Here is a 14732-nt window from a genome sequence, read left to right as displayed (position 1 = left end):
CTGCCAGAGGGGCCATTATGGCCTCCCGGGAAGGGCCCGGAAAGGTTGGGTTGTGATGGAGGGGGGGCATACACCATGGCTGGGGGTAGTCCTCCTGGGTTAGATGGACCCCACTCCATATTTTCCGCTGAGTTTTGCTCGGCTAATAATTTTTTTTGCCATTCAAAAACTACTGCCCCTTGGTAGTCTAATAGATCTCTATTGTATTTCTTTTTCTTTTTGATTCTCTGATCCCTTTCCTCCTTTTCTAATAAGGAAAGGAGGGAGAGCGATTTTTCTTTGTAATCATTACTCTCCTTAAGGGGGCTTAGTTTCTCTTTGATGCTTTTGATTTCATCATCTAACCTAGTGAGTTTAGTTTTTTTACGACCAATGAGAAATTTTAAAAAATCTATTCCCGCTGTATTAAAATAACTAAACCACTCTTCTAGTTGGACATCGCCTTTCTGTGGGCTGACCTCCCATCTGAGACTTCTAGGCACCATACCCCCTTTAACATAAGTGTCAAGATAGGCTATGTCCCACTGAGTGTGTATTTCAGATATGGTCAAATTCTTAAGTCTTGTGAAAAGGCCGCTGAGGTCTCCCTCATCCTCTTTGTATGACTCAAATACACCATCAGTGTTAAACTGCCTAGCGGCTCTGTAATCAAAAACATCCATTTGAGGGAGGTTTTAAGTGAAACCAATAAAGGACACTGGTTGTGGGAAACCTATAAATAGCAGCAGTATTACAGCCACAAAATGTGAGTAGACAAAATAAACCATAAACAATACCGCGCTAACATAAAGGTTGTTCTACTAATGATTAGCAGAATAGAATATATAATAAGCTGCAGTCTTAAAGTGAGGCGTGCACACAAACATATAAAGAAAAATCAAAAAAAGACTGCGCTAAAAACGCATATTGAACACCATATATGATTAGGTGAATAATAAAAAGCAACATTCGATTGAATATTGAAAAGTAACTGAAAACCATACAATAAGAATAAATGAATAATAAGGTGAAATAAAAACCAAATGACAACAATTGCAAGGAATTTCAAAAAATATCAAAAATAAGTGAAAATGTTCAGAGAAATGAGTCCCTGGAAACAGAGCTGATAGAAGGTGATCAAACGGTTAACCAGTTAAACACTCAGCACCCAGTGAGAAATCCTCCACCTCATAAGATGTACGCTTACCATAGGTAAGCTAGATATTAGCTTATCTTTAGATATCCACACGGGGGGCACAGCTCTATGGACCTCCTCGCAAGAAAGGGGTAGGCAGGAACTCTCCTGGACCGGACCTCAAACAGCATACCAGGGGAACCCAGAAATAAAAGGAATTTCCTCCATAGTGTGAATCCGTTAGGTTATTTTATTGTAAAATAGGTAAAAGCACTTACATAGATTGTAGGTTTAAAATCGTATCACAAAAAACAGCCGGCCGGCTAGCATACACCCGTTCGATAGAATGGAAACGATGACGTCAGCGCGTCGACCTTCCGACGTACGTTTCGTCCTATTAGACGTCGTCATGGGAACGGGCGACGCACTGACTCATCGCTACTTATAGAGACAAAACGAAACCAAGCCTCGCTATGAAGCTCGGATGGCGTCATCACAACATCCTGTTAGAAAAGGATGTGTGTATCGAATAGCAATGGGAAAGGCTGACGTTACCCTCGTCGGCCAATCACAAACTCCTATTTACGAGGGAAGGGTTAGATTGATAGAATAATAGAATGCATTAGAGGGCATGATCTAAACCTATACACGCCATCTAGTGGGCCGAATGGAATTGACACTCAAAGCCACATATTATTATGTAGGAGGAAAAACTGGTAAATAAGTTAAATTAAAAATATTTTTCTAATATAATTATGATATCTGAACATTAGAAAGAATGATGATAAAAGGACCTACTGACGCCTTCAGAGAATCAGAGAGAGTTTACAAGATTTTATAGATAGCATGTCAATACAAAAAATTGTAATGTACCTAAAATAAAAATAAGAATGAAAATACAATAAAAAAAAAAAAAAAAAAAAAAAAAAAAAAAAAAAAAAGAATGAAAATACAATAAAAAAATATATAAAAAAATATATCCAGATATTGTATTAGAAATGTCACCCCTCATGACCCGACTCAGTATTTTGGATGGAATAATGGTAGGATAGTAGGATAATATGGTATATTGATTTAAGAATTATCTATAAAGGCGTTTAAATCTACATCAACGTTGAGCCCAAAGGGGGTGTAACACTTCAATCTGTGTATCCAGGTCATCTCGAGCCTGGAAATTCCTCGTATGACAGACCCCCCCCTCCAATGTGGAGTGTACCTATCGATACCAAGGAAGATAGTTTTCCTAGGGTCGCGATCATGTGCTTCTAGATAGTGTCTTGAGACCGGGTGTTTGGGGAAACCAGTGAGGATGTTAGTAATGTGTTCGTTAAGCCTTACAGATAAGGGGCGCTTGGTTCTTCCTACGTATTGTAGGCCGCAAGGGCATTGAAGAAGGTACACCACTCGCTCTGTGGAACATGTAATGAATGATCTAATTTCAAATTCCATCTGAGTGCTGGTGGAAATGAAGTTATGTGTCCTTCTATGTGTGCAACCACTAAGAGAACATACCCTACACCTCCTGCACTGATAGAAACCAATCAAGTATTCAAAAAATCCTTTTTTAGTAAGAGGAGGATCTAGGACATTTGGGGCCACTCTATTCCTGAGAGAGGGGGCACCTCTATAGATTACCTGTGGTTTAGCAGGAAGGATAGGACCAAGCACATGGTCATTTTTGAGAACATGCCAATGCTTTTTTATTAGCTTAGCTACATTGTTATGTTGGGAGGAATAGGTGGTAATAAAGGGAATTACGGGTACCCTCTCAAGGTGAGGCTTCCTAGTTTCAAGTAGAGTGCATCTATCGATTTTGGCCACTTCATCTAATGTGTTCCTCAGAGATGTTTCCACATAACCCTTCTCTAGGAAACGTTTTAATAAAATATCCGCTTGGGCTAAAAACTCAGCATGGTTAGAACAATTACGTTTTAAACGGATAAATTGGCTCTTTGGCACAGACCTCAACCAGGCCTCATGATGGCAGCTGTCTGTCGGTATATAGGAATTCCGATCTGTGTTTTTAAAGAAGGTGGCTGTGGTAAATTCCCCATCCTTCACACCAATCTTTAGGTCCAAGAAATTAATTTCAGACTGGCTGGCCTCATATGAAAGATAAGGCAGATAAGGGGGGTGGCATTATAGTTTTGGACAGGAATGACTATCTTAAAGAAATGTCTAACATCCTGGGGGATCGTGACACCTATACCCCCCTTAGATCAGACCCAAAAGCCCAATACAAAAAAGAATTGGAGGCGCTAATCAAGTTCGGGTCAGAACAGGGGATCCTAGATAACAAGGAGAAAGCCTATCTGGTACCAAAAGCCCCCCGTACCCCTGTTCTTTATTACCTGCCAAAAATTCACAAGCATCCTACCTGCCCCCCGGGACGTCCCATTGTGAGTGGAATTGATTCCATATCGTCCCGGGTGGGCAGGTATATAGATTTCTATCTACAACCATTAGTTACCAAGATGCCGTCGTACTTAAAGGATACCCGTCATGTAATCAATTTACTTTCTAACTACACCCCTGGGCCCAATTGGTGGTTGGTGACAGCGGACGTCGCCTCATTGTACACCATAATACCCCACAATCTGGGACTGTTTGCAGTTGAATATTATCTCAGACGAGATTCGTCATTGTTTGATGAACAAATATGTTTCATTATGCAACTACACCATTTTGTGGCTACTAGAAATTATTTTTGGTTTGGGGGTCAGTTTTACAGGCAGGACAGGGGGGTCGCCATGGGGGCAAAGTATGCCCCCAGCTTGGCGAACCTCTTCATGGCCTTGTGGGAGGAGGATGTCATCTATGCCCAACAGAAACCTCAGGTGGTGTTGTGGGCTAGATATATAGATGACATCCTCCTCCTATGGAATGGCGATCGTGAAGATCTCGATGCATATATGGTGGGGCTGAATAATAACGACCGGGGGATCCGACTTTCATATGAGGCCAGCCAGTCTGAAATTAATTTCTTGGACCTAAAGATTGGTGTGAAGGATGGGGAATTTACCACAGCCACCTTCTTTAAAAACACAGATCGGAATTCCTATATACCGACGGACAGCTGCCATCATGAGGCCTGGTTGAGGTCTGTGCCAAAGAGCCAATTTATCCGTTTAAAACGTAATTGTTCTAACCATGCTGAGTTTTTAGCCCAAGCGGATATTTTATTAAAACGTTTCCTAGAGAAGGGTTATGTGGAAACATCTCTGAGGAACACATTAGATGAAGTGGCCAAAATCGATAGATGCACTCTACTTGAAACTAGGAAGCCTCACCTTGAGAGGGTACCCGTAATTCCCTTTATTACCACCTATTCCTCCCAACATAACAATGTAGCTAAGCTAATAAAAAAGCATTGGCATGTTCTCAAAAATGACCATGTGCTTGGTCCTATCCTTCCTGCTAAACCACAGGTAATCTATAGAGGTGCCCCCTCTCTCAGGAATAGAGTGGCCCCAAATGTCCTAGATCCTCCTCTTACTAAAAAAGGATTTTTTGAATACTTGATTGGTTTCTATCAGTGCAGGAGGTGTAGGGTATGTTCTCTTAGTGGTTGCACACATAGAAGGACACATAACTTCATTTCCACCAGCACTCAGATGGAATTTGAAATTAGATCATTCATTACATGTTCCACAGAGCGAGTGGTGTACCTTCTTCAATGCCCTTGCGGCCTACAATACGTAGGAAGAACCAAGCGCCCCTTATCTGTAAGGCTTAACGAACACATTACTAACATCCTCACTGGTTTCCCCAAACACCCGGTCTCAAGACACTATCTAGAAGCACATGATCGCGACCCTAGGAAAACTATCTTCCTTGGTATCGATAGGTACACTCCACATTGGAGGGGGGGGTCTGTCATACGAGGAATTTCCAGGCTCGAGATGACCTGGATACACAGATTGAAGTGTTACACCCCCTTTGGGCTCAACGTTGATGTAGATTTAAACGCCTTTATAGATAATTCTTAAATCAATATACCATATTATCCTACTATCCTACCATTATTCCATCCAAAATACTGAGTCGGGTCATGAGGGGTGACATTTCTAATACAATATCTGGATATATTTTTTTATATTTTTTTTATTGTATTTTCATTCTTTTTTTTTTTTTTTTTTTTTTTTTTTTATTGTATTTTCATTCTTATTTTTATTTTAGGTACATTACAATTTTTTGTATTGACATGCTGTCTATAAAATCTTGTAAACTCTCTCTGATTCTCTGAAGGCGTCAGTAGGTCCTTTTATCATCATTCTTTCTAATGTTCAGATATCATAATTATATTAGAAAAATATTTTTAATTTAACTTATTTACCAGTTTTTCCTCCTACATAATAATATGTGGCTTTGAGTGTCAATTCCATTCGGCCCACTAGATGGCGTGTATAGGTTTAGATCATGCCCTCTAATGCATTCTATTATTCTATCAATCTAACCCTTCCCTCGTAAATAGGAGTTTGTGATTGGCCGACGAGGGTAACGTCAGCCTTTCCCATTGCTATTCGATACACACATCCTTTTCTAACAGGATGTTGTGATGACGCCATCCGAGCTTCATAGCGAGGCTTGGTTTCGTTTTGTCTCTATAAGTAGCGATGAGTCAGTGCGTCGCCCGTTCCCATGACGACGTCCAATAGGACGAAACGTACGTCGGAAGGTCGACGCGCTGACGTCATCGTTTCCATTCTATCGAACGGGTGTATGCTAGCCGGCCGGCTGTTTTTTGTGATACGATTTTAAACCTACAATCTATGTAAGTGCTTTTACCTATTTTACAATAAAATAACCTAACGGATTCACACTATGGAGGAAATTCCTTTTATTTCTGGGTTCCCCTGGTATGCTGTTTGAGGTCCGGTCCAGGAGAGTTCCTGCCTACCCCTTTCTTGCGAGGAGGTCCATAGAGCTGTGCCCCCCGTGTGGATATCTAAAGATAAGCTAATATCTAGCTTACCTATGGTAAGCGTACATCTTATGAGGTGGAGGATTTCTCACTGGGTGCTGAGTGTTTAACTGGTTAACCGTTTGATCACCTTCTATCAGCTCTGTTTCCAGGGACTCATTTCTCTGAACATTTTCACTTATTTTTGATATTTTTTGAAATTCCTTGCAATTGTTGTCATTTGGTTTTTATTTCACCTTATTATTCATTTATTCTTATTGTATGGTTTTCAGTTACTTTTCAATATTCAATCGAATGTTGCTTTTTATTATTCACCTAATCATATATGGTGTTCAATATGCGTTTTTAGCGCAGTCTTTTTTTGATTTTTCTCCTCCCGTGGGAGTAGGTGTGTTTCTAGCCTCTCCCATACTCCTGGGAGCTAGTCTCAGGCTTCCCAGGATGCCACTGAGCATGTGCGGGAACAAGCGGTGAATGCTGAGAGCACAGCATTCACCACATCCAGGAAATAAATGCTTGTGGGCTTCAAATGCCCACAATGAAGATGGAAACCGCCTGCAGTGAATAATATAAGTTATTCTATCCGACGAAATCTGACACAGGCGGACATATTACACACAATATGTGAGTATGTAATGCTGAGAAGAAAAGTTTGTGAATGAACTCAAAAAAAAAAAAAACGATAGATAGGTGGACCCCCGCTTTAAGTAAGGGTAACCAGGAAACTGGCAATGAAACCTTGCAGCTTCACAGCTGGTTTCCCAGTGCACATTGCTCAAGCCGTCCTGCGCTTTGTGATGGTCCCTCAGTCTTGTGGAACCTGTGATGTGTCCCAGAAGGCTGTGAGGGAAAGGTGGGCTTAACCCCTAGCTAGGCCATTATAAACTATAAACAAAACAGATATACATGGCTCTCAAACAATACAGATAATAAGACTAGAACTTACTTTTTTTCTGTCCTGTATTCATGTGGACGAACAGCTGCTGAGATCCCCACAATCACAGATGGAGCCCCAAACCCCAGTAAACACATCATTTGGAAATTTGAATTTTGGGAGGCCATATAATTGACAGCCCTCAGGTTTCGGACAGTCATGAAGAGCAGAACACTCTCAATAGACATCCAGCAGAAAGCACAGAGAAACAGGAATTGAAGCCCACCAGCAATGAAAGCACACAGGAGCTGAGATGATAAAGAACATACATATAAAATATATATATATATAATATATGTATAAAATGTAACATCATAATACTTATTTGAAATATTGTTCTTGACAACTGTTTAATTTATTTAAAATTCTCCTGGCCTTGCCACATTTACATACGATTGTGCTTTAAAAGTCCAGTGATTTAAAGCTGAACTCCAGGTAGGGTTTTTCTTGCATAGTTATATTGGTCCAGCATTTAAGTATGGATATTCTCTGACTGGATAAGATGGAGATTTTGATGTCACCACCCTGCCTCTCCACCTTGTCCACTCAGAGAACACCCTGTATATAATGAAAAAAATACAAGGTGTTCTGTGAATTTTGGCCATGCCAAATGAACTACCTTCTGTGTTAACTATGCAGTAAGGCATAATGGTTAGCACTCAGCAAAGGGCCCAGAAGACACTGGTGATCACTATAGTAGCACAAATTAATGCGGTTCTAGTGCCTTCGTTTTTTTTTAACCTTAATGCATCATATGCATTAAGGTAAAAAAGCTTCTGTGCTGCATATGTCCCCCCCCCATATTACCTGGGACTGATCTGGATCCAACGATGAGAGTAGCGGCTCTCCCAGGTCTGTCCCTCCTCACACGGATTTATAGAGTGCCAATCGAATACTGTGATGAGGGAGCAAGGGGCAGGGCCGAATTGCCCTGTCTGTATCAATGGACGCAGATAAGGCAGCTCGAGAGCGAGCTCCAACCATCTGGGAGCAGTACCACCACATTCCCCAGTCCATTGCCAGGAGGTTAAGGACCTGCTCTGCAACATGCTACAGAGTGGGGTGATTCGAGAAAGCCATAGCCCATGGGAGCCTCCTATGGGAGCACTAAATGATGAGAAGGAGCCAGGAGTACCGGAGGGAGATCACTGAAAAGGAGGTTCAGGGTTGCTCTGTGCAAAACCAATACACATAGCAGGCAGCAGTGTGTTTTGGTTTTGTGCTGCCCTAGGCCTGACTAAACTTGTGTACCCCTTAATTTAAATATGACCCACCCCTTCCAGTCAAGGCCACACCCCTTGCTGTTTAAGACCTGCCCTGAAATTTTGAGTGGGGACACTAGTTATGAGGGAATGGGGGGGAATGGATTCCCTTAATTTGCATAGATTTCATCTCACTTCCTGTTTGACTATGGGGCAGGAAGTGAAGGGAAATCTCTGCAGTGGGACAGGAATGGTAAAAAATAAACTGACAGGGGTTATAACCCTCCCTTACTCTATCCAAAATGAAAAAAAAAAAGTGTTGCCTGTAGTTCTACTTTAAGCACAAATTTCTGATAGTTTTATGGCGATGACTAAGAAGATATAACCATGCCAATGATGCAGCAGAAAACATATAGCACAGTGAGGAAGGTTTGTGGTCCAGGATGATAGGACAGTCAAAATTAGAAGCCGCACCCCCCCCCCAGATGCGTAATTCCGGCCGCCCGCATACCGGAAGCAGTGCGGCTGCTTTATGGGGGCGCTAGACTAATTTGCCTCTCAGCCCAGTCTGCCCGATAAGACTGGCGCTAACACTAACAGTGTAGAGCAAGCTGGCGGGGACTCTTTCCGTGCTGCCTCCCTGCAAAGTGCTGCCCTAAGCCTGGGCCTTGTCGGCCTAGGCCAGGATACAGCATTGATAGCAGGTAAGTATGACATGTTTGTTATTTTAAAGGAAAAACAAAAACTGATGCTTCAATGTTACTTTCATACAGTAATTCTTTGCATTTAGAGCACTCCCACAGCTATAGAATATGCATATTTACATTGGTCTATGCTGGAGCAATGAATCTATGCAATAAAAAACTTCTTGTGTTGATTTTTACTTTTTTTTAGATAAGACAAAGTTGCAAACACTAAGTAGCCGATTTATAAAGCATTGGTGTGGCTGTACTAAATTTCTTTCCATTTCACTTGCTTTGTGAAGGTGCAGTGGTGTAGCACCCTCTACGAGAAGGTAGGTGCTAGTAAGGGTTATTTTACATGGTTGTTCAGCACAGGCAAATTTAGGCAGGCCTATGCCACAAGCTAGGCTTGTCTGTTTTGATCTGGGGGCTGGGAGTGGTTAAAGTAGCAGTGGGTGTGGCCACCTGTACTTCAGTTCTGAGGCACCTCCCCTGCTTCCAGGGAGAATGTTCTGGAAGAGGAGGCTGGGCCTAGAGCTGGAGTGGCAGGCAGCACATGTGGGAGCTCTGACCAATCCCTAACTGGCATTGGCGGGGGCGGGCCTCCTATATATGCTGAAGTGACATGCTGCTGGGGAGGAGTAGTCGACTGGGTGACGTGAGGAATGGAGTGCTAGACAGCCGCAGGAGCACACCCCCATCTGGGGGAGGGTGTAGCGATCGCAGGAGGAGGCCCAGGGAGAACTGTGAGGGAACATTGCCACTACACGGTCATTGGCAATTTCTCTGTCACCACACGGTCGGTGGCAGGGAACTCCTGGAGCAGAGGGGCAGGAGAAGCTGTCGGATCGCATGGTCCGGACAAGTTCCTCATCAAGGACTCAGGGCTGGAAAGTCGGTGAGTGTTACCACAGTGGATGGCTGGAAGTGCCAGGGAATCTGGAAGGGAACTTTGCTTCTACACGGTCACTAGCAGAGTCTTTATCATGCACACTGTGGATGGATCAGAGAAGAGACTGTGGGGAGTTGTGTCAAATCAGTGTGGCCGGCTGGCACATGGTTTGCAAGTTGGACTGGCTGGGAGCAGTAGTCCATTTATTAGAGGATAGACTTTAACCTACTACGCCTCTGGGGAGAGGTTCTGCAGGCCTCAGGCCTAGTAGCAGCGAGTCACCAGAGCCAGTAGAGGGGCTTATTCAGAGTGAGTTCTTGATACCGATTAGAAGAGGATGTGTTATATCTCAAATGTAATTACAAGTTGTGCAGGAGGAAACCAGTTGAACAAGAGGAAGCAAGTTTGGGCAGGAGGTGAAGAGATCTAAGACCATAAAGTGATGTTTCTGTCCCTCACACGGTGATGGATGGAGAACTCTAAGTTAACAGTAGTCTGCATGGAGATGCAGAGGGAGTAACAGTCTGCAGGGAGCTGCAGGAGAAGATTTCTACTTAGTCAAGTACATTCTATCTTCAGGCTCTAACTATGATCAAAGTATACTGAAATCTGTAAATATGATGGCAATAATTGATTCTATGGGCATCCCATATCCCAATCCCTATCCAAGTTGTACCCCCCAATAAAAAGCAAAGCTTGCAAAAGACTGTTCATTGTCTCTGGAAAGGATGCATGAAGTCTGGCAGTGGGGTGATTTGGCAGATTGTTTGTCAGTAGTGCTAACACCATGGCTACATAAGAAAAAAGGGAAAAAGTGTCAGCAGGAGGTGCAACCTCTCACGTGATTTTGAGAGGTCATGTGAGAGGGCTCTCTTCTGTCCTTTCTGCAGTATTGTGCAGAGAACACTCCAAAAAATACAGCAGGCGTCATGCTTTGGATTTCATAGATAAAAGTGTAAAATGCAGAGACATTGTGGAGTAATCATTTCTATATACTGCAAAAAGGCAGATACTTCTACATGTTAGGTTCAGGACCCTAAGAAAATGATGAAGACTATATACCTGGTATACTGTATGTGTACATTCTTACCAAGAACTAGACTGATTTCTGCTCAGTCACCAATTAGCTTTATACGTTACTTCTGTTCAGTCTTCTCAGAAATAAATTGTACTTACAATAACAAGTTGGGGAGCCAAATTGGTTCTTGTAAGGTTCATTTTTAGGATTTTTGGAGACAGAGGTAGCAGAGGAACTGGTTGGTTAAAGCTTAATAAAGCAATGGGCCCTGATGGTTTTCATCCCATAGTTCTAAGGGAACTTAGAGATATAGTTGTTGGACCATTACCTGATCTTTTTAATCAATATCTTCTAGGGGAGAAGTTCCCCATGACTGGCGGACAGCTAATATTGTACCTATCCACAAGAAGGGCAGCAAGATAGAAGGTGGCAATTACAGGCCAGCGAGTTTAACATCTGCTGTAGTCAAGTAAATGGAATCACTCCTGAAAAGAAGGATCATTGATCACCTAAAAATACACAACTTGCTGGACCCAAAGCAGCATGGCTTTACTGAGGGCAGATCATGTCAGACTAATCCGATTTAATTTTTTGACTGTATTAAAAAAACAAAAACAGGTACCCGTTCCCCCCTCCACCCGAAAGGTGCTAAATGTGGCAAAGGAGGGGGGAGGAGACGGATAAGCGGAAGTTCCACTTTTGAGTGGAACTCCACTTTAATATGTACAGTCTGGGGAAAGAAGGGAAAGGGGAGACATGATTGAAACCTTTAAATACACCAAGGGGGTGAATAAGGTGCAGGAGGGTAGTTTTTTCAATATGAAACCAAAATCAAGAACAGGAGGACATGACCTCAAACTAATTCTATAAAGCATCATTTTACTGAAAGAGTAATTGATGCCTGGAATACACTTCCAAAAAATGCTTGGGACAAACATAGATCTATACTCAGACAAAAAAGTTAACGAAAAAAACCCAAAAAAAGACAAAACGGCAGACTCGATGGACTACTCAGTAGAACTCCACTCCTTAGAACAGCTATGAACACTTACCTTATTCCAGGTTTGATGAATGCCCACCATAAATAAAAGTTGTCCTAGGAAGAGACATCCACAGAGAGCTGAGATGATGGAGGTGTGAGTGCTCCTCAGAGTCCGACACAGGATGAAGGTGAGAAGAGACAGACACAGGCAGACTAGGGATATACTCAGTCCAAGGTAGGAGAGAATAGTAAGAATAAAATCCTCCTATACAAATAGAGACAAGGAGGCTGGTCTATTAAAGGAGATGAGAACCTTTACTCAAAAAATTGGGTAAATATTTACTTATTATATATTCAATCACATGAAAAGTAAATTCCCGTCCCAATCGTGTACAGATGCTTTGCACATCATTGGATAATTGAAGTGAATATGCACATAATTTTTTTATAAGGATTCTCAACTCCTTTTGTAGAGCAGCCTAATTACGTGAAAATTTGATGACAATACAATTATTGAAAATGCTACCATCCATTCTGTTCAATGGGAACAACCTTTTTGTTGGTTCAAAGCTGAACTACATGCAAATAATAAACAAAGCACTGAAATAAAGACATGGGGCTAGGTTTATCCTCTAGATGATTTTATATTTCTATCCATCCAGTCTTGAATTTTTTTTAGCCATGAGCGACAGCAGAGCAAGCCAGGTGGCTTTACTTTTCTCTGCTGTAGTTAAGCAGTTTGTAATTTTCTCTTGCAGCTGTGTTTTACCTCCTCGCCCCAATCTATAATTGTACAGTAAAGGTGCAGCAGCAAACTATTAAAGTTATATCTTTGCTCTGTTCTCCAGTCGGCATATTCCTTGCAAGCACACGTGCTGACTGGCCGCAAGTGCTGTCCTTCCCTTTGCCAGTCCCATAGTTGCTGTACAGGGTATTAAAAGGCAGGGCCAGATCTAGCCTATCTGATCTGGGGGTGCAGTAAAAAAAAAGTCAGTAATTTCTGACTGATAGTGCAGAGGCAATGAAAGAAGTAAACAGAGAACACTAGTATGTATTTGTCATTAGACTAGGATGAACAAAAATAACCCTTGCCCCCTATGTGTCCATACCAGAATCCAATTTTACTTCAGGGTCCTCATCAGAGTCCCCCTTTACACCATGGTCCCCATCTGAGTGCACCCTTACATCAGTTGTCCTCATCACAGTGCCCCCTTAAATCAACTGTCCTCATCAATGTGCCCCCTTAGATCAACTGTTGCAATCAGAGTGCCCCTTGCAACAAATGCCCCCATCAGTGCCACCAGTGCCCCCTTATATCACTGCCCCCATCAGAGTGCCCCCTTACATTAATTGTCCCCATCAGACTGGCTCATGGATTAGTGCACTCTCAGAGACCTGGAGAGGCACAACTAAAGTCGGGGGGGGACAGCCACCCTAGCACCCCCTAGGTCCGGGCCTATTACAAGATGTGTTTCTGGAATTTTTATATCTGCCTGGAGTCCAGATTGGATGAGTTTATCCATGGAAAGGTGACCTTTTTTTAACTATTACATTCTATCAGCATTCCCACGCCCTATAATTACCTGTATTTCATGGGGTGCCATGAGAAGTGCAAAACTGGAGAGGTGGGTACAGGAGCAGTTGGTGTGGGTGCCATCGGATTGTTCCGTCTCACAACCTTTATCTGACCAGCCATCCCTTACAGGGTCCCAAAATACACAGATGAACTTAAAAAGGGGCTGCAATGGCTGCAATTGAAAGATTTATACATTTGAGTGACTTTGTGATGTCATTTGTACATACAGTACTTTCAAAATGTTTCATCCTAGTAAAAGGTGAGGTCTGGTTAAATAAGCCGAGGTATTCTAATGTAATTTTTCCCATAATAAGTGCAGAAGAAAAAAGATCTGGATGCCCATATGGCCACAAGGGGCATAAAGGATGGATGTACGATTATCTGCCACTGTCCAAAAAGTAAGGATCCTTTCACACGGGACGGATCCGTGTTGATCCGCCCCGTGTTTATCCGCTGCTCAGCGGGGATCGCTCCGTTTTCCCCAGCTGAGCAGGCAGATGACAGGGCGGGACCCGCACACTGTGCAGGGACCGCCCTGTCAGATCTCCGCTCTCCCCTATGGGGGATCGGAGGAACACGGACCGTCTGTCCGTGTTCATCTGATCCGCTCTGCAGACGGATAGAAAAATAGGATTTTCTTCCGTCCGCAGAATCGGACGAGAGCGGAGCCGGGCAACATCGGGTGTTAGCGGATGTACATCCGCTGACACCCGCTATCCCATAGGGATGCATGTATGTCCGTATTTCATCCGAAAACGGATGGATGAAATACGGACATACGGTCCGCATGTGTGAAAGGGGCCTAAGGCAGTCCTTACTGTACATTCAATTTTTTTTCATCCAACCAGCAGGATAAAAAAAAAACATATTCCCCCATTCACACGCTCGATGTAGAAAAAAGGGAATCCTCCCTCTGTGCCTTTGTATTTTGACAGTGGGGAGACTTCCCCCCATCAGAATACACTGATCAGTGCCGCCAGCAGATTGACTTCTGTACAACCAGCCTGCCCATACATGGATCAACATTCAGCCGATCCCTTCTAAACCGGCTGAATTTCAATCAATGCATGACCGGCTTGAGCTCTTTGTTGCTCAGACTTGTGGAAAAGTGATGCCATGCTGTTCTTGGAGGTGTCCGATGGAAGAATGAGATGTTTTGTCTCATTGCAGCCATTCATATGCAGACCACATTAGTTGCTGAGGGGCAGCACTGACAGATAGCCATACCCTTTAAAGAGTTTAATAAATAAAGCCCTTTCACCCTCCTTGCCTTAATCCTAAAGTATACTGTATGTCCTGGCAAACTGTTTTTTTTTTGTTTGTTTGTGGATAGGATGGGGAACTATTAGAACCCCTGTCAGGTTTTGCTATTCTGGGCTCTGTGTGACAATGCTCAGGCTCATACAA

At 42.8% G+C, this 14732-nt stretch overlaps 1 protein-coding gene across 1 annotated transcript in view; it reads right to left on the bottom strand.

Moving 5' to 3' along the window:
- Positions 1-14732, bottom strand: part of LOC141134042 (adhesion G protein-coupled receptor E3-like) — a 99230-nt gene that overhangs the window by 62693 nt on the left and 21805 nt on the right. Inside the window, exons 6-8 of the mRNA XM_073623631.1 lie at positions 13333-13497; positions 11820-12014; positions 6985-7220 (exon numbers count right to left, since the gene is read on the bottom strand). Of these exons, the coding sequence (XP_073479732.1) occupies positions 6985-7220; positions 11820-12014; positions 13333-13497 (596 nt within the window). The remainder of the gene's footprint in view (positions 1-6984; positions 7221-11819; positions 12015-13332; positions 13498-14732) is intronic.

The sequence above is a fragment of the Aquarana catesbeiana genome, linkage group LG03, assembly GCF_042186555.1.
Source record: "Aquarana catesbeiana isolate 2022-GZ linkage group LG03, ASM4218655v1, whole genome shotgun sequence".
Lineage (NCBI taxonomy): Eukaryota > Metazoa > Chordata > Amphibia > Anura > Ranidae > Aquarana > Aquarana catesbeiana.
Note: the sequence above shows the minus strand (reverse complement) of the source record. Positions and strands in the feature narration are given on the sequence as shown.